Source organism: Strix aluco, chromosome 19 (assembly GCF_031877795.1).
Source record: "Strix aluco isolate bStrAlu1 chromosome 19, bStrAlu1.hap1, whole genome shotgun sequence".
Taxonomy (NCBI): domain Eukaryota; kingdom Metazoa; phylum Chordata; class Aves; order Strigiformes; family Strigidae; genus Strix; species Strix aluco.
In genome coordinates, this window is record NC_133949.1 from 4,046,839 (window position 1) to 4,074,430 (window position 27,592).

Below are 27,592 nucleotides of genomic sequence, written 5' to 3' on the forward strand. Positions count from 1 at the left end.
GCCTTGCCTTGCCTTGCCTTGCCCCAGCCCTCGCCTCGCCCCACCCCTCGTCCTCTTCACCAATCACTGCCCACTACACGCTGCCCCTTCAGCCAATCACGCTCCGAGGAGCGGCTCCATCCCAAGCTGCCGCTGCAGCACCACGCGCCGGCGCCTCTCGGGGACGGACCCGCCCCTGCGCGGCCGATGACCAATGGGCGCTGGAGGCGTTGCGGCCGCCGGCCAATGGGCGCTGGAGGCGGTACGGCCGCCGGCCAATGGGCGCTGGAGGCGGTGCGGCCGCGCAGTGCACCCTGGGAGCTGTAGGCCGCCGCTGCCTTCTCCTGGCCCGGGCCCGCGGCCGCTGCCTCGCCACGGCTTCGCCGCTCCCAGCGGGCCTGCGGGGCAGAGCAGCCCCTTCCAGGCATTGTTCTCTCGGGGAGACCCGGGTGGTCCCGCCGGGCGTGTCTGCGCGCAGGCCGGGGCCGCATTCTGCCGCAGGGCCTGGGCCCACTCCCCTGAGCTGAGTCAGTGGACTGGGGGCCCTCGGCTGGGGAGCCCCCGTGGCTGCAGGAAAGGCCCCTTCGAGGCAGGGACATCCCCATTGCCTGTCCTCACCCGCCAGCCTCCCCTGGGGTGTGGGTGCTGCACCCTCCTGCTCTACTGCAGACTGAAGACCCAACGCCTTCAAGCGTGAGGCAGAGGTGGGAGCCCCGGGCTAATCCTTTAACCTCTGACTCCGCTTCCTGCACCCCACAGCCTCTGGAGGGTTGCCCCAAAGCTGGGCCCTCCTGGCTAAGAGGTCTTCCTCATCTCAGCTTTCCCTGCATGATGCTGAGAGGGAAGCCACCGTGGTGGCTGTAAGCCAAACACATCTGTGAACCAAGGATAATTATATGAAAAACCATTTTTTGCCCAGTCAGACAAAAACACACGCGTGCCTTCCCCTGCGCTGGAGGAGCGACGCTTTGGGTTTCTGTCTGGTCTTTTCCAAAAAACCAAAAAGGTTTTCACCAAACAAGAAAAATACTGTTTCAACCAAAAAAGAAAGTGTTTTGGTGAAAACGTTTCCACTGTCCCAAGCAGTGCAGATGAGTGAAACCCCAGCAGGACTCAGGGAGGCAAACAACACCAGCTCTTATCAAGGCTCCTGCCCACACAGTCATATGATGTGTGTGCACCCGTGGGGCGGTGGGCAGCCCTTCGTGGGGGTGTGACGCCGTCCTCAGAGCAGGCGAAGGGGACAAGAGGCTGCCTGGCCTCTCTCCTGCAAGCAGGGACATCCCTTGCAGGACTGAGGCTGCAGGCTTGGCTCCCTGTCCTGCCGAGGGGCAGCCAGTCCCACCACCTGCCTCATCTGCCCCTTCAACCAAGCCGAAATCTTCAGCTTGATCAGAAGAAGCCAAGGGACGTCAGTTGGCCTTGGTGTGCTGGGACGAGCGGAGCCCGAGCTGGGACCAGGAGGAAGCTGTGCAGGACGCGAGTGGTGTGGTGAGCGAGAGGCTGTTATCTGGGTCTCTGGGAGGTGTTTCTGTATGAGCAGAGGGAGCAGCTGGAGCTGGTTCCCCCGTATGGGGTCCTACAGTGTCTGATGGGTCACAGGCTGACATGTGAGCTTTTCTTGATTGATGAAGCTCCTATAGCAGTGTATAATAAAAGTCAAGCTCAGGTCACAGCCTCCCCTTTCCCTGGGAAAATTACAGAGTCTTTGACCTCAGGTTTATTTTCTTTGACTTCAGGTCATGTCTTTTACTTGCCCAGGATCTTGGTGGTTATATCCCACAGTGCTGCAAACTGCAGGGGAGGCAACGCTGCTTGAACCTTATAGCTGTTAAATAGGCTGGCCACATGCAGCCCCAGGGATTGGAGCAGAGGCTGGGATTTGGGCTTGTGTCTCTTGGGGGTGCTGGCCAGAAGCGTGGAGCGCTGCGGGCACCAGAGACCGCATCATGTTTCAAGGGAGTGAACTGCAGCCGCAGCCCTGCATGCTGTGCCTCAGCTTTCCAGCCCTTGTATCAGTCAAATCCAGCCTCATGGGTGTTTACTGTGTGGTGGTTGTCCCTTTCTCCTAGATAAACGTGCTTTTTATGATTTCCTTCTGCTTTTGCTTAGATGCATCACTTGAGCTAATGCCAATCCTTCTGAGGATGTCCATGACTAGGACAATGAGCCCAAAGAGATCTGCAGGAATTCATACAGGCCAGGGTCAATACTGGAATTTTTCAGCAGAAATTCCCTCTTCTCTCTGCCTCCACCCTGGCACACAGGCAGGTCTCCTCTGAGGTGGGCTGCAGTCTGACGCCCCTGCCAGGCAAAGGCCCCAGATGGTGGTCACTTCCGATACCTTAGGCAGACCCAGCAGATGTGGCCAGGTGTGGTCTCACATCTCCAGAGCCCAAACCCATCGTGGGTTAAAATAAGCATCTCAGACTTTGCGTGGAGCCTAATGATGAGTTTGCAGCTGTCTGTGCTGCTGCTGGGGGGGGTGGAGGTACCTCTCTGTTTCACCTTCCCCAGGTGCTGAGCTCCAGCTTCGCACATCTCCGCTTATCTTGCTCTTGGAACAGGGCTGATCTCTCACCCTTGTTTCCCAGGCCACGTCTGTGCTGCTGTGTGGGAAGGTGGCAGGATGGCTCGGAGGATGAGCATCAACGAGCTGGAGGACCAGCTACTCTGTCCCATCTGCTTGGAGGTCTTCAAGGAGCCCCTGATGCTGCAGTGTGGGCATTCGTACTGCAAGTCCTGTGTGGTGTCACTCTCTGAAGAGCTGGACGGGCAGTTCCTCTGCCCCGTGTGCCGCCAAACCGTAGACTGCAGCGCCTCACCACCCAACGTCACGCTGGCCCGTGTCATCGAGGCGCTGCAGAGCCGGGGCGAGGCAGAGCCCACCCCGGAGTCCTGCCCAACGCACCACAACCCCCTCAGCCTCTTCTGCGAGGCTGACCAAGAGGTGATCTGCGGGCTGTGCGGCACCATTGGCAACCACCGCCAGCACAAGATCACCCCCATCTCTACCGCGTACTGCCGGATGAAGGTCGGCAGGCAGAGCCAGCCACGGCTCCTGGGGTCGGGGTTAGGGCACCTGCAGTGCTTGCTGGCCAAATGTCCCCTCTCCTTTAAGCAACAGGCTGGAAATGATGCCACCAGCGTGGGGAGCACGGCCCCATGGCACAGCCAGATGTGGGGCAGGGTCCCTGGGCTGGGGAGCAGCTGTTTCTCAGGCTAAGTGTGTCCCCAGCTGAGAGGACTCACAGTTTCAGTGGCTGCACTGCGGTGGGGAGAGCCAGGGGTCAGGGAGTGTCGGTGGGGCCTTTCAAGACTGTTTCCAAACACCATCAAAAAGAGTCTGGAGATAAGGGCTGAGGCGAGGTGCCACAGGAGAGGAGGGAGGCAGGGAAACGGGAGCCCCAGCCAGGCAGAGTAAACAGCTGGCGTCCACTGCCCAGCATCACATGAAAGCACCAGGAATGGAAAAGCACAGGGCCACCCGTCCCCTCCGCTCCTGGCCCCGCGGAGATAAGAGCAGGAGGCACCCGAAGTGCTCCTGCCCCGGCCAGGCTCCCGGCACCAGCACTAGGAGGGTGCCACTGGCCTGGTGCTGGCTTGTGGCTGCTCACCACCTGCTTGCCATCCGCTCGCCTGATGCGGAGCCACCACGGGGTGTGAGATACGGAGGGTCAGGAGTGAGATCAGAGACGTGGTGCTCCTGGCAAGAGTGGTTGGTCAGCCGCATCCAGACTGGGGCCATGCTCTGAGCACTCTCCTGACTCTGGCAACCCCAAATCCTCTAGATCAAGACAGTAAAGATCAGCAGGATGTGCAGGGCCCCAGGAAGCTTAGTGAAAGCTTAGTGAAAGCTTAGGAGAACATGGCTTCGGAGGGCCATGTGCTCCTCAGGGGGCTGACAAGCACTGCCTGGGATCGAGGAGGCTGCCACAGAGGTCCCTCCTACAGAGGTGCTGTCTTTTCAGGAGGAGCTGTCTGTGCTGCTGACCGATGTCCACCAGTACAAGAGGAACCTGGATGAACACTTCAGCAAGCTCATCAACAACAAAAGCCGCATCGCAGTGAGTGCCATGTGCCAATGGAGCCTGTGTCCCCGTGTCCTTTGTGTCCCACACAGCTCCTGGAGCAACCTCTGCTCCTGGTTCTCCCCAGCTTGCCGCCTCTACTCCTTGTCATCTCCCTTCCCTGGGTTAGCAGACAGGGCTTACCCTCTACCCTGTTCCCTGAGGTTCATGTTCTCCACAAAACTCAGGGATTAAACATGGACCTGTTTTTGGGAAGGGTGACGTGGCCCTCTCCGGTGGCACAGCCCTGTTTTCAGAAGGGGTGATGTAACCCTCACTGAGCGCCCTGGCAGGAGCAGCAGTCAGAGCTGATTTGACCGAATGTCCTTGGAGATGGGAGATTACAGGTGGAAAGGACCCCACTCAGAGCAGGCTTCCCAGTCAGAGCAACGCCGTTGGCTTCACATCGAGCTTATGCCTGGTTTAGCTGCCTATCTGTTTCCCACACAGCAGATGTCTCCAAGGGACCTCCTGGCATCCCTTCTGAGGCTAAAGGTTCCCACTGGGGCTCCTCAGAAGGGCTCAACCCAAATGAAAGTGGAGCTGGACTTTCTCCCCCTTGGCCCAGGAGACAGGCGGTTCCCTGGGAGCAGAGGGATCCAAGAGCTTTTTCAGGGCTCTGATGTAGCTGGTTGGGACATCAGGAGAGAAAAATCTCAGGGAGGAGAGGTGTAAGGCAGAGGTGGCGTGGTGGTGAGCAGGATGAAACAAGATCCAGCCTGCTGTACAGAGCTGCTTTTTATTTGGAAAGCCAGTGGAGGGCAGCTTGGTGGGACACGTTGACATTGCTGGTGGCATCTCTGAAACCAAAAAGCAGGTGAAGGGGATGGAGCGAGGCAGCCCTGCGCAGCTGCCTGCTGTCTCCTGGCAGAACGAGGCAGATGTCTTCAAGTGGGTGATCCGGAAGGAGTTCCAGGAGCTGCACAGGTACATCGATGAGGAGAAGGCCACCTTCCTGGAGAGCATTGAGGGGAAGGCAGCCCAGCTCATCACCTCCATTGAGTCCCAGGTCAAGCAGACATCAGACGCCCTGCAGAGGCTCAAGGAGATGCAGAGCTCCCTGGAGGCACTCAGCAACGAAAGCCAGCTTGATTTCATCCGGGTGAGTGCGCTCGCTAGTGAAGGCAGTGACAGTCAGCCAGGGTCCCCCGCCCTCAGCACATTGCCCATAGCCCTGAGCCCTGCCCTGGGCAGTGGGAACCCTCCTCAGGCATAGGTGGGACACCACGAGAAGTAAGATGTAGGTGCCCTCTGTCCAGCGAGGGCTTCTCCCGATGGGAGAGACGTGTCCTCCATGAGAGGCGATGCCCTTAGCTCTCCCAGGAGAGGAGAGCCCTGGCCTCTCCATCCCAGGGCACAGGTGTGTGGAGCTGCGACCATGCAGAGGAGCTGCTGTTCTGTCAGGCTCCCACCACCGACTCTCTCTTTCTCTTGTGTTTTCCAGAAATACGGCTCCTCCCAGTTCAGGTGAGTGGTGGGACCCAGCAGCAAACAGCATCGATGGGGATGACAGTGCCTCCGCACCAGGGCTAGAGGTCCCAGGCCAGCGGGCTTCTCAGCATTGCTGGGGCAGCCTCGCATGGACACTGCTGTTGTGATGGATAGTCATGGCCAGAGCCACGCACTCAGCCCAGAAGAGGGCAAGAGCAGCTGGTGAGATGCCAGTGGCTCCGTCATACAGGGCAGCCAGGTAAGAACAGGTCACACACCATCCCCGTCACCTGCATCATGGCTGCCCGTGTCTTTCCAGGTCAGAGCTCCCCAGCCTGCACCCTGGCGATGGCATCTTTAGCCCCGTGTCCTTCAAGCCGTGTTTCCACCAAGATGACATCAAGATGACTGTGTGGAAGCGCCTGCACCGCCGTGTCCTGCCAGGTACCGACCCGCCCCGCTGGCAGCGTGCCGGGAGCTCCGGCTCCCTGGTGCGTGGCACAGGCTGCCCAGCCAGCGTTGTGCGGCCCTGCCTCTGTCTTGCTCTCTGCTTGTGCGCTCCTCTCCCCCAGGAGAGCTCCGGGAGCAGTGACTGACTGTGTCTCGTGCTGGTAGCAGCCTGCTCTGGCGTAACACCCCAGCTGCTTCAAGTTCAGCAGTGCCAGCTTGCCTGGCTGTGCCAGCTCCCGGGGTTGCCTGGAGCCTGGCCACTGCCTGCTAGTATGCCTGGAACCTGTCTGCTTTCCTTCTAGCTCCAGAGATGCTGAAACTGGACCCGGTGACAGCACATCCCCTCCTGGAGCTCTTCAAGGGCGACACGGTGGTGCAGTGTGGGCTCTACCAGCGCCGGGACAGCAACCCCAAGCGTTTTGACTCCAGCAACTGCATCCTCACCTGCAAGGGCTTCTCCTGCGGCCAGCACTACTGGGAGGTGATCGTGGGCACCAGGAACCACTGGCGCGTGGGCATCATTAAGGGCACAGTCAGCCGCAAAGGGAAGCTCAGCAAATCTCCTGAGAACGGCGTGTGGCTCATCGGCCTGAAGGAGGGGAAGGTCTATGAGGCCTTCAGCAGCCCGCGGGCCACTCTGCCGCTGACCACCCGGCCCCAGCGCATCGGCATCTACCTGCACTACGAGAAGGGCGAGCTGACCTTCTACAACGCCGACAACCCCGACGAGCTCAGCCCCATCTACACCTTCCAGGCGGAGTTCCAGGGCCAGCTCTACCCCATCATGGACCTGTGTTGGCCAGAGCGAGGGCCCTACTCGCCCCCCATCATCCTGCCCGCACCCGCCGCGAGCCGGCACCCCCGGGTGCCCTACAACCATCCCGCCCGAGAAGAACCCACGAAGCTGTAGCCTGGGCGGTGGGATGAGGCTGTGGCTGGGAAGGGCTGCGGCTGAGTCCCGGGGGCCTGCAGCAGAGGAGAGTCAGGCTGTGTGTGGCGTTGTCCTGAGCTGGAAGCTGTGGTACTGCAGCGTAAGCTTCAGCAGCACAGGAGGGTCCTTCCCCTCTCCTCTAAGAGCATAAAATGTCAGCCTTGACCTTTGAATCCCTATCCCCAATCTGGCAGGCTGACCCAAAAGCCTAAAACACAGCTGGCCTGCGAAAGATCTCTCTATGGAAAGGTGGGCCTGCCTGAAATGCGTGAGCTGTGAACGTCCAGGGTCTTTATTGGCATGTCTTTCCTCTGAATAAATAGAGTTTGTGTTAGGTGAGCTGGCTGCTGGCTAACACGGGTATGTCTCTGAGGAACCGGCTGCAGCCAGAGCTGGGGGGGCAGCTGCAGTGCTCTGCAGAGCTGCGAGGGGCTGCCAGGAGGGGAAAATGGGAGCCAAGAAAGCTGCTGCAGAGAGCTGTTTGCGAGGCAGCAGAGGTCAGCCTCCCGCAGGAGGACGCTGGCCTGCCCCGGGCAGCGCCTCTTCCAGCTGCTCAGGGGTGTGAGGTGGTGCAGGGAACCACACGCACAGCCCAGCGGGTGGGACACTGTGCCTGGGGCCGTGGCAGCGTGAGGGGAGCCGGGCTGTGCACCCCAACACAGCGGGGAGCACGGCCTGACCCTGCACACAGCCCGGCAGCAGCCCCCCATGGCCCCTTGGCGAGTTGTTCCCACTAACCACAAAGAGTTCCCAGGGCTCGCCACCAACATTCACAAGCCCACACCAACTAGGAGAGGCTAGGACACAAAATATTCCATTACTAGAGTAAATATTCTGGTGCATGAGGTGTCCCGACCAAATTGGGGCATCTGAATGTGCCTTTACACAGGTTCTTACACCCTTCATTTGTTTAGGTACAAGATGACTTGACTGATCACTAGCAGCCACACTACTGATTACTAATCAGAGTCAAACTTCACAAAGCGGTTCTAGTTTTGCAGCATTCTTGCTGCTTGTCTATTGATCCGGGTGTCCCCAGAGTCAGCCTTGCTAGAGCTACTGATCTGTGGCACCAGACGATGCTGGGAGGGTTTCAGAGACGTGTCAGAGGGGCTGGGATGCTGCTGTTACCTTGGTTGACTCGGGGTATCCTTTATTGTCCATGAACAGCTCTAAGCTTCCCAGAAGCAAAGTTCTTTCTAGGGCTGGGCTTTCCTCTCGTTTGTTTTATTTAAGCACGAACAATGCCACAATCTCCAATAAAACTCCACTACCCCACCGAACCGCAGGGCGTCGCGTGGGGTAACACGCGTGGACGACATTAACAGGCCCCCACAGCAGAGCCTGGCTGACGGGTTCCCAGAGCAGCCCGTGGGCGCTGCCCTCACGCCTCAGGCTGCCCCACTGCTCCCGCACGGCCGCGGCCCCCCCGCACGCCGCTCTCCCCCGCGCTGCGGGCGGCTCTGACGCGTGGAAACAAACTCTACAACTCGGATAGAGTTATAGAATCACAGAATCAGAATTGTCTGGGTTGGAAAAGCCCTTGAAGCTCCTCCAGCCCCACCATGAACCTCACCCTGACCATTCCCAACTCCACCAGATCCCTCAGCGCTGGCTCAACCCGACTCTTCAACCCCTCCAGGGATGGGGACTCCCCCCCTGCCCTGGGCAGCCCATTCCAACGCCCAACAGCCCCTTCTGGACAGAAATCCTTCCTAAGAGCCAGTCTGACCCTGCCCTGGCGCAGCTTGAGGCCATTCCCTCTTGTCCTGGCACTCATTACTTGGTTAAATCAGGTATGTTTATTCTGGCCAGGGTGCAAGGGGACTTCTTCACAAAGCTTGCACACCGTCTCTGGCAAGTAGCCGAATATTTATTACACCAAATCATACATATTCATTAGGAAAGGCCAGGTTATTACAATTAGTTTGGGGAATAGGCATGATTATTATAATTATTTCTCAGAACTCATTTGCATAGTCTGAGCATGTGTAGTAGAAATAGAGTGAGGGTCTTTGGTGGTCAAGGGAAGAAGTACGTGGTCATCCTCACTTGTCTGCTCTTTCCAGGGCGTGCGCTGTGAAGCAAAGTCCAGGTGTCTTCTTCCTAAATCGGTGAGATCACCCTCCCTACATAGCATCTCTGAGTCCTTTTGTTCATGTTTAAGTTTGCCCAAGCGCCCACTGAGGGCTTTGAGTCTGCTATCAGTGAGTTATCTTTTTAATTCATACCCCAGGGCTACCTGCTACTTTCTTATCGTAGCCAATCCCCAAACTATCGGGTAAGCTGCACTGAATCCACAGAATGGTCTGGGCAAGCGGGATTCTCAGGAGACATTTGAAGGCCAGTGGCATCCTGGCTTGTATCAGCCATAGCGTGGCCAGCAGGGACAGGGAAGGGATCTGACCCCTGTGCTCGGCACTGGTGAGGCCGCCCCTCGATGAGTGGGTTCAGTTTTGGGCCCCTCACTCCAAAAAGGCCATTGAATGACTCGAGCGTGTCCAGAGAAGGGCAACGGAGCTGGTGCAGGGTCTGGAGCACAGGTCTGATGGGGAGCGGCTGAGGGAACTGGGGGGGTTTAGTCTGGAGAAGAGGAGACTGAGGGGAGACCTCATGGCCCTCTACAGCTACCTGAAAGGAGGGTGCAGAGAGGGGGGATGAGTCTCTTGAGCCAAGGAACCAGCGCCAGGACAAGAGGGAATGGCCTCAAGCTGCGCCAGGGCAGGGTCAGACTGGCTCTTAGGAAGGATTTCTTTGCAGAAGGGGCTGTTGGGCGTTGGAATGGGCTGCCCAGGGCAGGGGGGGAGTCCCCATCCCTGGAGGGGTTGAAGAGTCGGGTTGACCCAGCGCTGAGGGATCTGGTGGAGTTGGGAACGGTCAGGGTGAGGTTCATGGTGGGGCTGGAGGAGCTTCAAGGGCTTTTCCAACCCAGATGGTTCTGAGGTTCTGTTCAGAAATCATCACAAGCTGCTGTCAGTAAATGATTTTCCAGGGTCATTCCTCTGGATCACTCCGGCCGAGCTCCCGCACTCCGGCGGGGACCCCCAGGCCCCGGCCTGGCCCCACCGCCCGCCCCCTCGCCCCAGCCCAGGCCGCGCCCCCGGGGGGGTGTTGGCGGCCCCGCGGCGCCCCCTGGCGGCCGGACTCTCCCTGTCCCCGCCGGAAGTGGCGGCGCACGCGGCCGGGCGGCTCATGGCGCTCTACAGCGCGGCCGCCGCCGTCCTGGAGGGGCTGGAGCGCGGCCAGGGCGGCATCAAGAGCCTGGTCTACAACAGCCGCTTCCCGGTGCGCGGGGCCCGGCGGGATGGGGGGGCCGGGGAGGGGAAGGGGGGCGGCCCGAGGTGGGAGGGGGAGGCCCGAGGGGTGAGGCCCGAGGGGGGCCGTCGGCGGGCGCGGGCCGGTGACCGCAGCCCCTGACCGCCCCGCAGCACGTCCGGCAGCTGTACGCGCTGGTGGCCCAGACCCTCCGCTACTCGCCCGTGCTGGAGAAGCTGCTGGCCGGCGCCGCGCTGCTGCAGGCCGAGAAGAAGCTGCAGCCGCAGCTGGCGAAGGTGAGGGGGGGGCGGGGTGGCCCCTGGCGGCCGGGCCCCGCACGGGGCGGCCGGGCTCACCCGCGGCCCGCAGGTGCTGGTGTACGACCTGCTCTTCGGCAAGGGCCTGCAGTGCGGGGGCCGCTGGAAGGCGCTGGCCCGGCGGCACCGGGCGCGGCTGGAGGCCGAGCTGGCCCGCCTGAAGGTGCAGCACAAGGTGAGCCGCAACGAGGATCTGCTGGCCCCGGCGCAGGCAGCGAGCCCCGGAGGTGAGTGGGCCTCGGGGCCGGGTGGTCGCCCCGTGCTGGCCGCAGTGGGGGGGGTCTGACCCCCGCGGCTCCCCCAGCCTCCCAGGTCCCGCGCTACGTCCGAGTCAACACCCTGAAGACGTGTGTGGACGATGTGATCGACTTCTTCAAGCGCCAGGGCTACTCCTACCTGGGCAAGGCAGCCAGGTGAGCGACTCTGCCATCCCGCCTTGTCTGGGCTGACAGCGAGAGGCGAGGGCTTGGGACGGGGTCCTGCGGCTTGAAGGGCTGTTGGGCTTGGTGCTTGCAGTGGACAGGTTGGGTCTCTGTCACTCTGTCACTCCCTGCTCTTACTTTCCACCTCTCCACGTGTTGCGTGGGGCCAAAGTGGACAGGAGGTCTGGGACAAAGGAGGTTCTGTGCCTGGGCTGGGGTGGGGGGGGGGGGGGGGGGGCTCTGAATTTGGGCGCGGTGAAACACGACTGTGTGTGTGTTCATCCTTCCTGTGCCTCATGGACAGTGTGGAGGAACTGAGGGCCCTCTCTGGGAAGAAATTCGTGTTGGATCTTCATCTCCCGGAGCTGCTGGTTTTCCCTCCACAGACAGACTTCCACGACAACCTGCTGTATACTTCAGGACACATAATTCTGCAGGACAAGGTGGGGGAGCAGGAGGTTTGCAGGGGTGGGAAAACTCCTGACATGGGTGGAGGGTCAGTCTGTTCCTCCATGCCAGGGGCTGGGCTTGGGCCAGCTTTGCTGCAACACTTTAAGTGGAAATCGTGAATGCAGCCTGCAGCTAAGGGGCTCCCCTGCAGCTTTACTTCCCTAGCCTGTAGGTATGGGATGAATTCCTCTGAACTGGGCTGCAACCCCCCCCCAGGGAGCTGGGGACCAGAAGCCGGGAGGAGCGCGGGGCTGTGCGCTGGGCAGAGGCTTCCAGTGGTGGATGGTGGTGGTGGACGTGGCCCTGTGGTGCTGTGGCTCCTGTGACCCTGCAGCGTCAGCCGTGCCCCGAGGAGGGTCCAGGGGTGCTTGCTGCCTCCACCTCTCACAGGAGTTTGCCCTCTTGCAGGCCAGCTGCCTCCCTGCCTTCCTCCTCGCCCCTGCTGCCGGCTCCCACGTCATCGATGCCTGCGCTGCCCCTGGGAACAAGACCAGCCACCTGGCTGCCATCCTGAAGAACAAGGGGTGAGGGCAGGTTTGTGTGCTGGGGGAGGGAAGGGCTGCAGGTGGCCCTTTTCCCCCCAAGCCCACAGAGAACACAAGGTAAAGGTGGCAGGAAGAGGTGCAGCCTGTCACCCTGGCCCACCCACTTCTCCCTAGGTGGGCTGGTGGTTCTGAGTGATAGTGCTGAGCCATTGGAAGGGCTTGAGGGAACGTGAAGGCACGTAGGGGTTGACTTCCCAGCCCCTGTCCCTGCTCTCTGCCCTTGCCCTGCTCCTGGGGGAGCAGCTCCCAGGCTCTGCCCGTTTAGGGCTGCTGTTGCATCCCACTGCTGTCAGCGCAGTTCCTGGGGCTGGGTGGGACGTTCACACCTCTCTCGGGTACCGCGCTCTGCTTTCAGCCAGATCTTTGCCTTTGACGTGGACACCAAGCGCCTGGCCACCATGAACACCATGCTGATGCGGGCTGGCGTCACTGGCTTCCAGCTGGCCCAGCAGGACTTCCTGACCGTGGATCCCGGAGACCCCCGCTACAGCAAGGTGACCTATATCCTCCTCGACCCGTCCTGCAGCGGCTCAGGTAACGCGCGGGGCTCCGGCTGCCCCACCTGGAGCTGGGCTCTGGGCACCTGCAGCCCCAGGTGACGGCTGCTCCCCCCGCAGGGATGGTGACCCGGGGGCTGAGGGAGGAGGCTGCCCCGAGCGCCGAGAGGCTGCAGGCGCTGGCTGGTTTCCAGCGCAAGGTCTTGAGCCATGCCCTGAGCTTCCCGGCTCTCCGCCGCCTCGTCTACTCCACCTGCTCTCTGCACCAGGAGGAGAATGAGGACGTGGTGCAGGAGGTGCTGCAGGAGCACGGCTCAGCCTTCAGGTGCGCTTGCCTCGGGGTGGGGGGGGTGTGGGGGGACGCAGCGCAGGGTGCTGCGGGGCTCAGCACTGACCCTCGTCCCCGCTGCAGGCTGGTGAACGCCTTCCCTTCCTGGCCCTGCCGAGGACTCGCCGCCTTCCCCGGGGCGGAGAGCTGCCTCCGCGCCTCTCCTGCCGACACGCTCACCCACGGCTTCTTCGTGGCTGTCCTGGAGCGGTGCGGGGAAGAGGCTGCTGCCCCCAGGTGAGGGGAGGGCCTGGGGGGGCTCTGCCTGTCTCCAGCAGCTTCTGGGGGGGAACATGGGTGGGCTTGGGGCTGCCGGGGCACCCAGAGGGAGGGCGTCGCCTTCCTGGTGTGAGGAGGAGGGAAGTTGGAGGGGTCTGGCTGTAGCGGGCACGGAGGGCAGGAGCTGTGGTGAGCACAGCTTAGGCTGTTCACTCTTGTCCGCAGCTCCCTGCCTGCAGCAGCTGAGCAGAACCCGCAGCACGGAGAGACAACGGAGCCCAGAGCAGCTCCCAGGAAGAGGAAGAGGAAAAAGCAGCGGGTGAAGGAGTGAAATAACATTTTTAGGGCAGCACCTGCCAGCTGGGGCTGGCAGGGAGCGCTCCTCCGCTGCCACCTGAACACAAGTAAAGCTTTGTGCCAGCTGCAGCCATGGTGGAATTGTCTAAGACCCTGCTCCCCTGCGCCGAGGGCCAGCCCCAGGGCCACCCGTGGGCCAGGGAGGGGGAACTGGCCCTCGCAGCCAGCCCCCAGCTGAAGGTTTGTCCCCAGAGCCAGACCTGGGCTGGGGCGTTGGGAGGGCTGCAGACAGCCACCGTTTCTGCACCCTGCAGGGCTGGAGTGCTCCAGCTGGATTAAGGGCGTTATTTTACCATGTTCCCTCCCCTAAAAATCCTTACTCCAGCCTGATGTGGGGTTTCAGAAAAGCCTTTGACTGTAAGGGTGAAGCAGATTAAAGTTTCTTTCTCTGCCCTGTCTTTTCCAGCATGTTTGTGCAGTCTTGTCCTGAAATTACCAAAGCAAAGGAGGGGGGGGGGGGGGGAAAATATACTACTACTACTAATGCTGTCTGTGCACCTGCCTTTGAACAGCGGGAGCGAGGCACACGCAGCAGAGGGCCCTGTGCTGCACCAGCAGTGCCTGGCTCTGCTCAGGCCCAGGAATCCAACACGGGCAAGGCAGATGTGAACACAACCTTTTTATTTTAAATCGGGAACAGAAGAAGCAAGGAAAAAAATTGCACATTCACACTAAAAATCCTCCTCAGCCACACCAGGAATGATCCAAGTCCTCAGTTTTGAGTTAAAACCCAGCCTCCCCCTGGCCCTGTCCGCAGCCCAGGCGCCAGGGACTGCCCGGGCACGGAGGGGACACGGCTCCAGGGCTGCTGCAGCCGCGGGGCCGTGCGGGGAGGGGGGGGCTGGAAGAGCCCCCGGCAGCACCACGGCAGGTGCCTGCCTGCAGGCCCGCTGCCCGCGTCCCCTCCGCGCCAGCTCACCGCCCTCCTGCCTGCTGGGAGAGACGCCCTGTCACCGTAACGCGTGAGAGCTCCTGTGCCTCGTCCTCGGAGAATTAAAAAAAAAAAAAAACCAAAAACCAAAGGCTTAGTCACATCCACATACATGACATTTTAAAATGAAGGAGGTTCCAGGCCGGGAGGAGCGTGCGGCGGCAGAGCCTGCAGGACGGGGCTGCCTTTCCCCAGCACAGTGAGTTCCTGCGGGGCAGGGCCGGGGCACAGCTGAACACTACCAACAGCGCGGCGGGGCCGGCAGCCTCACTGAACCAAGCTTGAAGGAATTCAAAGGCAATTTAGCTTAAATATAAAAATAAATTTTTGTTAAAAAACGTTTAAATATTTGTTTGTGTGTTTGTTTTTTTTTTTTTGTTTTTTTTTTTTCTCTTTAATTTAGACTTCAGCAGACACACACACTCACACGGCTCGGAGAGTAAAAAACCTGGCAGCAAAGCACTCCTGGAAGTGGTGGGGAGCCCACAGGCGTGGGTGCCCATCCCTCACCCAGGGCAGGGTGGGAGCAGCTTTTGGGTGACCCCCGGCTCCAGCAATCTCTTCCCGCAGGAGCTCCCAGGCAGGGGAAGGGCTGGATGGGAACAGAGGAGGCAGCACCGTAGCTCCTAGGAGCTGGTAAAACCCAAAAGGATGGGAATGAGCTAAAAATAAAGAACAATTTGGATTTGGGGAGGTGGGGGAACCCATCTGCTCTGGACTCCTTCTGTTAGCAGTTCCAGAGCACCCCGAGGTGGGGAAGGGGCACCAGAAGAGAGGGGAAGGGAGGGGAGAGACTGCCAGGGCTGGAGTCCCCTCACCAGGGGGTCCAGGCCCCACCCCCCCACCCCAGCTGCCTGCCTTTCAGTCACGACAACCAAGGGACAACTCACCCAGCACGAGCAGCCACGCAGTGATGCTACTGTCAACACCCAATTAGCCAGGGCACGTCCCCCGCAAAGGGACAGGTGCCCCCCAAAAAAAAGAAACTCCAAACAGCAAATCCGGCATAACCAACATGCCGCCACGCACACGGTTCAGTTCTTCCTCCAAACTCGGTTCAATGAGCGCATCGAAGCGGGGGCACGAATAAAGCAAAACAGAGGGGGCTTTAGAAGAGCAGGGTGGGGGGGGTGCAGCCCAGCGGGGAGCACTGAGGGCTGGGGGTGCTGCTTGGTGGCTGGGAGAGGGGTGGAGGGACCCCCCCCATCCCCACCCCACACCTGCAGCCGAGGTCCTGAGCTACAGCACGTCCTCAGCTGGGGGTCTGACAGGGGATTAAGTCACAGCGAGGGGGTCGTCACCCAGCTGCAAAAGCCGGGCTGGTCACCCACGGCACCGAGACACCCACGGCACCGAGACACCCACGGCACCGAGACACCCACGGCACCGAGACACCCACGGCACCGAGACACCCACGGCAGGCTGGCACCGGCCCTGGCTCCTGCTCGGCAGGGGTGGGAAGGAAGCAGAGCCCTCCGGAGGGAGCGTGTTCACCAGACCACGGGATCAAACAGCGGGGAAAGATTTTGGGAGCTGGTGAAGACGGCAGCCCTCAGCAGCCTGGACCCGCAGCCGGCAGGAACGCGGCACGTCCCCAGTCGGGCTCTGAACGGGGACATGTGGCTCTGCTGGCCGCCGCAGGGCAGGGGGCTGGGGAGGAGGGCACAGGACAACTAGAAGAAGCAAACGGGGAAAAAACTTACACATTATGAAACATGGCAAAATAAAGTGAGGGAGCAAATGCTGCAAATATGTACAGAGGTTCATCCAGCTTTGGCTGTGGAACTGTTCAAGTAAGAAGAGTTTGGTTTATCCCGTCCCACCCTGGGTCACTGCCACCCGTGCGTGGGCACAGGCTCCTCGCGCAGGCCAGTAGTCCCAGAGGTTATTTTTTGCGGGTGTGCTGTCTCCGTGCCTGCAGCCGCTGGCGAGCACCCATCCTGGATCCTGCCCCGATGGAAAAGGCAGGGGTGGATGAACCTGGAAGCAGAAAGGTTGCTCAGGTCTCTGCAGCCAAACTCTGAGCTGGCACAGGGGGTATTGTAATCCCCATCCTGGGGGGAATGGATGGTTTTGCATCCCCTGGAGCCCAGCAGGTACCACCCGAGCTGGTTCCCAGAGCATGGCCTGGCCCTTCTGCCATCCCCGGCCCGAGGGGACACCCTGACCCATCAGCTCCCCAAGGCTGAAGCACCAACTCCCTCCTTACCGAAGGAAGCACCGACTCCTCCGAAGCCCGAAGCAGGAGTGCTGGGCGTCCCGAAGGAAAGGCTACTGCTTCCGCTCCCCACCGCTCCTGGGACAGGCGTGCTCTGTCCGAAGGTGGGCGCAGGAGTTCCTGGAAAGCAACATGCCACCGTGAGCCGGGGCCAGCAAAGGAGGAAGAGCCTGGCCTTCAGGAGCCTGCGGCACCCGCAGGAGGTACAGATGTCCCCCCACGGGCTGAAGCACCACAGTCCCCTGAAAGCAGCCTCTTCACCCGAGAAGCCCTTTTAATGCAAGAATCTGCACTCTCATGGTAATCCCTGGGCTCTCCTGCCAGCAGGGCAGCACAGGATTTGTGGGCCAGGGAACAAAGGGCTCTTTCTAGATCAAGTAGTTGCTCAGCATGTGGGTTTCAGCTCTGTGGGAGGTGAGACGACCCAGTGAGGGTGCAAAGCAGTAGGGAAAACCTCAGAGAGCAAGCAAGAAGCGACTGCAATTGCTAGCTGGCAGGGCTTCTACTCGCCAAGAGGCTCCAGATTGCTTTTAAGCACTGGCAAGCCCTTGGCTTCGGCAGGGCACCTGGCTGGGCTCAGCACTTGTGTGGAGCCAGAGAGCTGGTGGAAGGGCCAAGGAGCAGAAGTTAAGGATTCCCCTCCACCACCAAGGGCTGGGGATCAGGACAGCGAGTGATGGAAGCACCTTCCCTTCCCTTAGCAAGGCTCTGCACAGCACGAGCACCAGCCCCTCTGGGCTGCTGAGCCTGGGGAGCTCAGCAAGGACTGTCAGGAGAGCTGCTGCCTAAATCTGGCCCTGCTCTTCACCACTCCAGACGGCCCCTCTGCCCGCACTCACCTCTGAACACAGGACTGCTGTTGGGCATGGTGAAGGCGAAGGGCGTGCTCTGGTTCTGCGCACCCAGCGCGCTCTGCGTCAGGGAAGAGCCAAAGGGCGTCGCCGCCAGGGCTGCCCCGCTCTGCCCAGCCCCGAAGCTGAACGCCACGGCGGGGGAGCCGCTGCTCAGGGCGGGCGTGCCGATCCCAAAGGCGCTGGTGGAGGGGCCTGGCTGGGCGAAGGTAAAAGGAGAAGGGGTGGTGCCGAAAACGGTGGTGCCAGTGGTGCTGCTCGTGGTCTGGGTGGTGGAACCAAAGCTGGTGGTGGTGGAGGTGGCCGTCCCGAAAGAGAAGACCGACGTGGTGGTCCCGAAGGCCACCTGGGTGCTGCTGGTGCCGAAGGAGCCCTGGGTGCTGGTTGTGCCGAAGGCTGGCTGAGCACCGCTGCCAAACGCCGGCTGAGCAGCGGACTGGGCTGTGGGGGCTCCAAAACTGAACGGGGTGCCAAAGGTGACGGGGCCAGCAGCGGGCTTGCTGGCAGGCAGCTGGTTCTCCACAGCACCGGCACTGAAGGCGGGCTGACTCGCTGCGCTCGGATACGGCAGCAGTGGCTTCGCGCTCGTGCTGAAGGAACTGCCGAACGCTGAAACGGAGGGGCCAAATGTCAATGTCGCTTGACCTGTGGTGGTGGCTGGGGTAGAAGAGGTCAGCGTGGTGTCCCCAAATATGCTAAAGCCCACAGTGGTGGTAGGAGCCGTCGAGTTTGAAGGTGCCTGGCCAAAGGCAGGGCCTCCTGGGACACTGGTGGTGGTGGTGACCGTGGCTGGAGGTGGCTTTCCGAACTGGAACATGGGCCCTGGGGTGGCAAAGCTGGTTTCCGTGCTGGGAGCTGAGCTGGCCAGGCCTTGGAAGAGGAAGGGCTGTGACGTGCTGGTGGACGTGGCAGCGGTGACAGTCAGGCTGGTGGTGGGGCCAGTGGAGGCGGGAGGGTTGAGTCCAAAGCTAAAGATGGGTTTAATGGTGGCATCTGTGGAGGAACTCTGCATGGTGGCAGTTGTAGCCGCGGTGGTGAAGATGACGTTAGGGAGACCTGTGAATCCTGCCTGGGTAGTCGTGGAGGCTGCGGGCAGGTCTGAGGCCGAGGCCGGCTGTGACGTTGGTTCAAAGGCGAAAGGAGAGGCCGCTGCTGGAGATGAAGCTGCGGTGACGCTGCCAAAGATAGGCTTGAACATCGTGGTGGTGGAGGGTGTCGAGGAGGGGCCAGAGCTCGCAGACACAGTGACTGTGGTGGAGACAACAGCTGTACAGGGTGCTGTGCTCTCGCTTTTCTGCAAAGCGCCGAAGATGGGTTTGAAGACGGGGCTCGTGGTGGGCACAGCAGCAGCCACGGTTATTGCCGGCTGGCTGGCAGGAAGGGTGTTCAGCACCCCAAAAGGGGTGCTTGGCTTTGGGAGGGAGGAAGGCTTGCTGGGGGTCTGGCCCAGCTCCGGGAATGCAGGAGATGCCAGGTTGCTGGGGGCCTGCACCCCCAGGGCAGCGGGGGCCGCAGGGGCAGGTGTGCTCAGCACAGGCACGGGCTTGGTGTCAGCAGAGGTGGTGGGCAGAGAACTTGACTCCAGCGATACAGCAGGAGCAGGGGGCTGTGCAGCTGATGGAGGTGGCTGGGACATGACCTCAGCTCCAGTGGAGTCTGGAAAAGGAAAAAGCTCATTTAAGGATAGGGGGTCACCTACAGCCAGCCCACCCTTCCGCCCGGCACCCACCCCGCTGCTGCAGAGGCTCCTGGAGCAGCACCCACCCGTACCAGACCCACCCAGTCTGCCAGGCTTACCGCAGCTCCCAGCAGGAGCACGGGCTCAGTGTCCCCAGACTTGCCCTCCCAAGACCTGCCTGAGCTCCACCGCCAGCAGAGCATTTGAACAGGGAGTTTTGCCACTGCCTCCCACAGAGGCAACGCAGAGCTTTGACTGCGCCTGCCTTGCTCTGCCGATCCTCCTCCTCCTCTTCCTCACCTGCTGGCACGGGCGCAGCCTGGCTGCTCTGCATCTTCTTCAGGCTGTCCAGGAGCGAGTTGGTGCTGGCCAGGACAGGAGCTGTTGAGGCAGGTGCAGGCTCTGGGGAGGTCACGGCAAACGTTGTCTCTGCAGTGGTGCTGGGGACTGCATCTACTGGGAAGGAGCCAAAAATCAGGACCCGCAACTTGCTGTAGGGGCCTACCCCTTAGCAGAGCTTCCAGCAGGAACATCCCACAGCTCTGGCCCTGGAAAGCCTCACCCATCAGCCTGGGGACTCTGGGCCTTAAGGTCTCCTGAATCTGAAGGCACTAAGAACACCCCCAGACCCGAGGACCAGGCAGTTCTGGCCCAGGAGCTTCCCCGGCCTGCGCTACACCGACACCCCCAGCCTGGGTTTCCACTCATAGCCATCCCCTCTGCGTTCCCAGTCCGCCCTTACCAGCCTTATCCTCCAAGGCTCTGTTTAACCGCTGCAATGCTGCCGCCCTCTCCGCATCCAGGTCCTCTGACGTGATGGAGTAGCCCAGCAGAGGCGGCAGGGGCTGCCAAGAGAGAGCAGCAGCTTAGCTCCTTCTCAGGGAAGCCAGCAGAGCCTCTCTGAACGTGTGGTGAAGGCTGGCCGTCGCAAGACCCGTGAAGCAGGTGGTTCTGCCACAGCACGCTACCGCGGAGCTCCGATCCCCTTCATTTTGGCCCCCGGCTTGGCACTGAGGGCATGGCAGGCCTTCCCCAGGCCATTACCTGGTCCGGCAGCAGGCAGCACAATCACGCACAGCCCACCAGACACTGGGGCTGGGGATAGCGTCACTTCCCACTTGGCCAAGGACGGGGCCTCCTTCCCGAGGGCAGGCAGGTCAGTCTCCCCCCAGCCCTGCAGAAATTGCAGTGAGCACATTCTATTGCCAGAGGAGGGCAAAAGGGGCTGCGAGACAGCGACGTACCAGCACCAGCTGGTCCACCGAGCAAGCTGACAGCAACTGGTTCTTCCGTTTGTGGTTCCTGCTGCTCCCCGATGCGGACGGTGGACTCAGGGAGTTCTGCTTCTTCCGCACCGGCGTCTCCATCACTACAGGAGGAAACAAGTCAGGGCCAGCTCCGGGCAGAGGTGGCATTTGGCTTGCACCAACGGGGTTGTCCCTTCCGACTCCTCTCTGGATGACCCATCTCAGAGAGCACAGCCGGGGTCTAAGCCGAGGACAAGGCTGCGATGCCCTGGAAGAGCTGCTGGCTGTGACACACCCCAGGGCAGCCTGGTACAAGAGCCTGCTGGGGCTCCACGGGGCTGCAGCCCCTTCCCACCTCCACGGACAGTCCTTGCACACTGCCTACCACAGACACTTTGCTAGCCACATCTAGGGCTGTGCCATGGGATGTCTGCGATGGGCACAAAGGATTTCCTCTCCATCTTAGCTGAGGAAGTGCTGGAATAAGCTCAACCTGGGATTTGATTGGGGTGCTACGCGTATTGCAGCAGATCTTGCCCCAAGGTGGATACCTGGACCCGTGCTGGCTTGGGGGCTGGTGTTCTCCCTTGCAAACCAGCCCCCAGGCATCTGCTAGCACACTGACACTGTCAGCACCCCTTGCTTATCACCTTAGGGCAGCTGCTGAGGCCAGCAGAAGTGCCACTGCCTTGGGACCAGCTCGTTCCTAGTTTCCCAGTGACATCTCAAGCCAATCCCACCTGCAGACCTCAGCTACCTCCTGTCCTGCTGCTTGCTCACACCAGTGGCCCATCCAACCCAGTCAGAGAGCTGGGGCCCACCTACGCTCACCTTTCTCTGTCTGCAGCTCCTTGTCCGATTTCGCTGGAGAGGAAGTGTTGGAGCGATGCAACTCCTCTTCCCTGTGCAAGCGGGAGAGCGCCAGTTAGGGTCAACCCCAGGCTTGGCCCCGTCCCCAGGGAGCAGGACGAGACCGAACATGCGAAGGATTCCCACCAGCACCCGTGGTGTGCTGCTTCACCTCTGCCAAACAACAGCCCTCAGGACAACAGCCTCGCCCTCTCCATACCAGCCTGAAAGCAGCTGCAGGTGGAGAAGCTGCTCCCTGCTCCCAGGACCCTGGCTCAGTTGGGCCTGCGCACCCTCCGCAGGACAAGTCAGCCTCAGGGCAGCAGCCGGGGGTCCCGGACAGGAGCCGCTGCCCCTCACAGGTCCTTGGCTGGGACCCACCCTGTCCCCAGGGCAGGCAGTTGTGTCGGTTTTAGTTATGACTGAAGCTCTTCTGAGCCAGAAGAGAGGAAAACAAGGGCCTGTGCTCCAAACCAGGCGCTAAAATACAACTCTGCTGTAGCTCCTGTGAATTGATTTTGAGGTGATGGCAAAAATCTGGGCCCGTCTCTTCCCAACGTTTTGGCAACCAGCAACCCAGGCCACAAGGCAACGTCGCCTCTGCAGCCATCTGAGCCCTCAAATCTCTAACCCGGAGTGGGAGAAGGGCAGGGACGGTGCAGCTCAGCACTGCCGCAGAGATGCCAACTGACACAACAAGGGGGTTTCCATGCTGGCGGGTGACCCAGCAGCCCCATCTCAGAAAGGGGCCTGGACTGTCCCGGCTCTGGGTGCCCGGGTGGCTACGAAGGCGACTGCTCTCCTCCCGGCTGGCATTGACAAGCGGGCGCGCGCCAGGCGAGTGGTTAGTTACCTGGCTTTCTTAAAAGGCCACTCCGGTGTCTGGGAGCAGGAGGACGCCGGGCTGGACGGCGGGGACACACTCATGCCACTTCTATTCTGCAGCTGGAACGCAGAGACCAGCAGTAACTCAGTATGGGGCTGGCAGGCAGCACAGCCTCCCATCCTCTTGCTTGCCCGCAGATTAGATCCCATCTCCCAGGGCCGTGGCTAATGAGCCCAGAGCCTCTCTTGCTTCAACACTGCTTATCTCCCTCCCATGTTCCGTGGAGCACAAAGTCTGGCCACCCCAAACTCAATCCACTCTGGGAACAAGCGGCCTCCAGGCTCGTTACAGTCTGGCCGAGAGGATGGGGAGGGAGGATGCTGCTGGTCAGACACTGGCTCTTGCCTTCGTGCGGCACAGGCAGAGGCTGCCTGGCTGCCTCAAACACCCTCGTGTGCGCGGGGCTGCTCTAGCAGGAGCAGGACATGTCCTCACCAGGAGCTCAGAGCTAATGGATCCCGCCTCAAGGATTTTAAACTCACCCCACCAGAGGAAACCTTTCCCCACACAGACTGCAGAGCTCCATTAGCCATCGCTACGTCTCACCATCGCATCTGCTAGCCTGACCCAGGATGTAAGCAGTGTTTTATTATAGCTCAGCAGCTGCTGAGGGGACCTGGGTCAAAGCAGGAGTGCACGGCTCCAATACTTGCTGACTCTGGCTGAAAAGGTGGCAGCGCAGCACAGTGATTTTATTTTCCTTTCACCTGGATCTATCCACCCCAGCAGACTGGCCAAGGCTGAGTAGGGAGGGGAAAAGAGCCTCCTTTTTGCTTCAGAGTTAAACAAGCACTGCAGCGGGACTGCTCACCTGGGGACACCCCGGGCATGTGCACCGAAGGACAAGCAGCATCACTGCTTGCTGCTGTGGCCCAGCAGCCTGCCTAACCCACGAGGAGATGAAACTGCCCGGCTGAGCCACACTGGACTCCCTGCAGTGCTCGCTGCCAGGCGCCCAGCAACGCCACCCTCTCCTTACGAGCTCAGGGCTCGAGTTACACAGGGCGATCCCAGAGAAGGCTCTGGACGCTGCCTTTGGCAGGGTGTTTCCTACCTGTGAGAGGCCCCGGCTGGAGCTGTAGGAGCTGGCGATGGCATTGCGGGTGGAGCTGGGGATCCCGGCAGCGTACGTATTGTTGAGGGAGCTCATGGAAGAGGTGCGTGACCTCTTGTTTGAGCAGTCATCTGGGCAGTGTAAGACAAGGTTCCTCTTCAGAGAGCCAGGCCTAGAGGTTAAAGAAGATTTTATGAGCTCCCCACCACTCTGCCCACAGGCCCTTTAGATGCAACGTAGGTGGGAGGAAAGCAACTCCACTCTTTCTCACAGCACAGGGCTTGGAAAGAGGCCTCAGCAGTGGCACAGCCCTTACGGCGCCCGGCCTGCGCTCAGGGCGACAGACCAAAGGCACAGCCACAGCCTCTCTTGCTCTTCCCCAAAGCTGGGCTCCGCAAGCAAAAGCAAAGCACCCTTCCCAGGGCCCACAGGCTTTCGGATCCCCCCTCCCAGCTCTCAGCAGTTGCTTCTGGCCCGAGGGGCACTTACTTGGGTACGAGAGAGGTGGGGGTACCGTTGGCTACCAACGGCTCAAACGCCGACTGCCCACTTCCACTGCTATCATGGCGCCTGCAGGAGAGAGGGCAGAAGCCTGTGGTAGTGTGGAGGCAGCAGAGACAGGGGCTGCTCTCCCAACCTCGGGAGAAGATTCCTTCCAGGTGGGTTCAGCATAGAGAAAGCAGAAACCTTGCTTTTTTCTTGTCACCCAATACCCCAGGACAGAGGTTTCCCCATCCACATCCTGACTGTCGATTTCCTCTCTACCTGGTCCTGTCCTCATGGACTCTCACCCCGAGTTGCCTCCTCCCAAGCACCAGTAGCTCCACCAGCTGCCTGCTGGCCAGAGTAGTTCTGATGTAATGAAATCGTTGCTCAAATCCATTATTCTAAGTCAAACCATTTCAGAGAGTCTCAGCAGCTCATTTCTGAAGCGGACCTGAGCTCCGAAAGTCAGATCTCTTACCTCTTCCTAGCCAGTGCCCTGGACTGTTTGAGTCAGAAACCGAATACCCTTCCCACAATGATTCAGTGAAGATCTGAAGTCTTAAGGCCAACCCTGCTGCAAAGAAGACTGGAGGTGTATGATCAGCCCTGTCACTTAGCCCAAGCACTTCCCTCAAGCTCAAGCATGCTGTCCCCATCGCACAGGTCATCTCCAGCTTTCCAGCTGACGCAGGCTCCTTTCTTCCCTCAAAGGTCGTGGGATTTTCTGCCTACAAGCATTCTTTGTGCTTGCCAGGATTTAATACCTTCGAAATTGACTGTCGTGGCAAAGCTGGGTACTGGCATGTTAAAAAATAGAATGGAGAAAAAAACCAAGCCAATTCTGTCTGTGCACCCATCCTGTTGCTGTGGGGCTCCGCTCTTGTGGGGCTCAAATTCACCAAGCGGAGGTAAAGGTTCAAAGGTGGAGGGCAATCCAGTGACGGAGGAGAGGACCACACGCCCTGCCGCAGCAGGAAGGCAGCCGGCAGCTCCCTGCAAACCGCCGCGCTCTCGGGGAGCTCCAGCAGCAGCCCCAGCGCCGCAGGCAGGACCCGCACCCCAGCACTGCCCAAGCCAGTCTTCTGCCATCTCTCGGCTCCCCTGCTCGAGCCCAGGCAGGCAGTCCTGGCACATGAAGGGCAGATGGGCACGAGGCAAATGGCCTCCACGTACACAAGCAGAAAGATGAAAAAGAGAAGGAGAGAGAAGGGCAAGGCAGCACTGTGTCCAGGCAGTCAGAAAGGCTCCGGCAGCCCCCGGCACCCAGGATTTACGCCTTGTCCTTCCCAGAGCACTAGCAAAGACACTGTGCCCTCATTTCTTGGAGCTGGAAATCGCTGACCTTGACTAACAAAAGCAGAAGATAGTCTCTCTTGTTTACCTTCGTGTTTTTACCTCCTTTTGCTAGCTACAGTGCACAAAGGAAGCACACAGATCTTTTAACATGCGATGCTTCCACCTGGGGCTGCAAGACTTGGGGATCCTGTCTCTCCTGGAAGTCTGGGGCTGACTGAAGGATAGGGATGATAAGCCTACAGCAGATGCCAGCATTTCACACCAAGTTTCCCTGGTCTGCAAACCCCTGAGATGACAGAGGCCGCTTTCCTGCCAGGGAGCCCTGCCAGACCTCCCCAATTCACACCCCAGCCTCTCCCAAGGCCAGCAATGTCGGGGAACACGCTTGACCCACGAGCTTGTCCAGACAAAAACCTAAACCCCATCCCTTTGACCTCGATGACAAAAAGAGCTCTTGGAGGACCTTCCAACACAGCCCAGAGGGCCAGGTGACAGGGTGTGCTTCACCTCTGCTGTTCAATTCCCGCAGCACTTTTCCAACCCAGGCTCCTGGTCCCTGTGCACTCTGTGACACAGCCCATTTGTCACCACTAAAGCACCAGCCCCATTTACGACCTTCCCAACACACGGGCAGGGACCTGGACTGTTGGCTTATTACCTTCTTTTGCTCTCCTGATCGTTCCCAAAAGCCTGATCCTCCCGCTTCTGCTCCACTGCCCTCTTCCTGCTCTCCCTGATGGCATTCAGCACAGTCTCGCTTGCACATGGGTCTGGGCTGCTGTTGGCCACGAAGGCCACAGGTGAGAGCTGCTGCTCCAGGCTGCAAGGCAAAGCAAAGCACGGCGTTAGGCAAGTTGGGACCCCCAGAGCGAGATCCCCCCACCCGATGCCCTGGCTGCTCCTGCGGAAGGGGGGAGCGCGCTCTCCCGTGCCGCCTCTCCGGGGGGTTTGGATGGCACAATCCTCCCCACAGCGCGGTCACGGCAGGCCGGAGCAGCAGGCTGTCCCCGGGGAGCACAGCTGGCTGAGGGCCCCAGGGAACCAGCTTCCCCTAGGTCAGCCCGGTCAAGGGGAAGGTCCGTCGACGCCGTCCACGTGTGAGGCAAGGCCAAAGCGGGGCCCGGTCCCCGCTCCCGTACTCACGCTGGGGAGTGGGCCAGGCCGCCGGCCGGCCGGCTGGTCCTCCAGGTGCCGGGGCTGTGGCTCAGGTCGGCCCGGCGAGCCCAAGGCGCGCTCCTGGGCGAGCAGCCCTCCCAGCGGGCGGCGGGCAGGCCGAGCGGCAGCGCGCTTCGGGCCGGCGGCAGCGGGTACCGGCGGCGCAGAGCGGGCGGCAGCGGGTACCGGCGGCGCAGCGGCTGCGGCGGGCAGCGCGGGGTGGCCGGCGGGGTCCTGAGGGGACAGAGAGGTCAGGGCCGCGGGGGGGCGTCGCGGGAATTCCCACTCCCCCCCCCTCCCCGCCTCCCCCCGCCCCGCTTACCCGAGGCCGCGCGGCGGGGCCCTCGCGGGCCTGCCCGAGGCGGCGGCCGGGCGCCCGTTAACAGCCGCTTGTCCGGGCGCGCGTGGGGCGGGCGGGCCGGGCCGCACCGCGCACCAGGCCGCCGCCGCCGCGCCCAGCGCCGCCGCGCCCAGCAGCGCGCCCCGCAGCCACAGCAGCAGGCAGGCCAGGGCCAGGGCCAGGGCCAGGGCCAGCGCTAGGGCCAGCGCCAGCGCCGCCGCGCCCCGCCGCCCCCAGTGCCCGGCGCCCGGCCCGCCCCCCGCCATCCCCGCCGAGCCGAGCCGCGCCGCGCCGAGCCGCCCGCCAGCCGCGGCCGCCCGGCATGCACCGCGCGGGGGCGGGACCGGGGCGGGGCGGGGCGGGGCCGGGCGCTCCTGGCGCGTCCCTGCGGGCCCGGCCCCGAGCGCCGCCACCCGGCCCAGCTCCCGGTGCTGACCCGTGCGTGACCCCGGCCCGGCCCCTGGGGCCTCCCGCCCCACCCCCGTGTCCCCATCCCGACCGGCGTCCCCTCGGCCACATGGCCCAGCCCACGCGCCCGTGTCCCCCCCCCCCTCCCCGGCCCCTCGAGTCTCCCCCACCCCGCCCGCCGTCCCCACCCCGATCCCCCTTTCCCCGTCCCCACTCCAAAGCCAGTGTCCTCGTTAGCCCCCCAACCCCCATGTCCCTCCCGATCCCGACGTCCCCACCCCTGCAGCCCCCCAGCCCCTGTGTCCCAGCCCCTGCGGTCACCTGCATGTCCCCACACGCCCCCATCCCTGACCGCGTGTGACCCAACGCTGCAGGCACCCACGGGCGCTCGGCCCCAGCCCGGCACCCGCCCATCCCGGGTCACCCCCAGGCCCAGGGGCAGCTCCCCGTCCCCCTGCCCTGGCTGGAGGGTGCCACCACCACCAGCCGGCTCTGCGGGGCAGGGCTGGGGACAAGCCCCCCGTGGCCCTGGGGACCGTTGGAAGGCCGTTCAGGGGACACGGGTCTCCAGGGGGGGGCTGCCTGCAGCCCTGCTGTGTCCTGCAGAGCAGGGGGTCACGGCAGGGCCCATGTCAGGGACGATGGCACAGACCATGCAGAACACGGATGTGGGGACAGACCACGGCTGCGGGGACAGGCTGGCATGGGGCATTCTGGGGGGCTGGGTAGCCCTGGCAGGGTCGGGGGTGGGAATCTGGGGGCTGCCCAGGGCAGGAGGACACCCTGGGAGCATGATGTCCTGCTGCAACATCACACCTAGCAGGGGACATTCCCCTGAGCATCCCCCAGTCATGGCCCCCACACGCCACCCAGCAGCAGGACCCCCCTGCCATGGTGACCCTGCAGCACAGCCAGGGAGGACAGGGTGGTCTGCACAGGGCC

The 27,592-nt window shown here is 61.5% G+C and overlaps 3 protein-coding genes across 5 annotated transcripts; 2 read left to right on the forward strand and 1 right to left on the reverse strand.

Annotated features, from left to right (window-relative positions):
• The first annotated feature begins 333 nt into the window (after positions 1-333).
• TRIM50 (tripartite motif containing 50) lies at positions 334-7,142 on the forward strand. 2 transcript variants are annotated; one of them, XM_074844775.1, is made up of 7 exons: positions 334-1,470; positions 2,574-3,013; positions 3,951-4,046; positions 4,921-5,151; positions 5,494-5,516; positions 5,800-5,924; positions 6,233-7,142. In XM_074844775.1, the coding sequence occupies exons 2-7, from the start codon at positions 2,609-2,611 to the stop codon at positions 6,838-6,840; spliced, it is 1,488 nt and encodes a 495-aa protein (XP_074700876.1). In that variant the 5' UTR covers positions 334-1,470; positions 2,574-2,608; the 3' UTR covers positions 6,841-7,142. The 2 variants fall into 2 exon arrangements, with proteins under 2 accessions (XP_074700876.1, XP_074700875.1); XM_074844774.1 differs by lacking the exon at positions 334-1,470 and having other exon boundaries at positions 2,556-3,013.
• A 2,864-nt stretch (positions 7,143-10,006) lies between these two features.
• Positions 10,007-13,649, forward strand: NSUN5 (NOP2/Sun RNA methyltransferase 5). Of its 2 annotated transcripts, none has more exons than XM_074844776.1 (10): positions 10,007-10,146; positions 10,290-10,412; positions 10,486-10,660; positions 10,738-10,846; positions 11,160-11,298; positions 11,714-11,829; positions 12,206-12,384; positions 12,468-12,672; positions 12,760-12,912; positions 13,120-13,649. In XM_074844776.1, exons 1-10 carry the CDS (start codon positions 10,054-10,056, stop codon positions 13,223-13,225), a joined length of 1,398 nt encoding a protein of 465 aa, XP_074700877.1. In that variant the 5' UTR covers positions 10,007-10,053; the 3' UTR covers positions 13,226-13,649. The 2 variants fall into 2 exon arrangements, with proteins under 2 accessions (XP_074700877.1, XP_074700878.1); XM_074844777.1 differs by having other exon boundaries at positions 10,516-10,660.
• Positions 13,650-13,855: 206 nt separating this feature from the next.
• On the reverse strand, positions 13,856-26,566 carry POM121 (POM121 transmembrane nucleoporin). Its single transcript, XM_074844778.1, is given in 14 exon segments — positions 13,856-16,162; positions 16,392-16,520; positions 17,240-18,907; positions 19,230-19,385; positions 19,672-19,774; positions 20,174-20,298; positions 21,008-21,078; positions 21,879-21,970; positions 22,966-23,137; positions 23,455-23,535; positions 25,406-25,567; positions 25,891-26,083; positions 26,223-26,514; positions 26,516-26,566. Coding segments are annotated over 14 exon segments (3,390 nt in total). The 3' UTR covers positions 13,856-16,067.
• Positions 26,567-27,592: the final 1,026 nt, after the last annotated feature.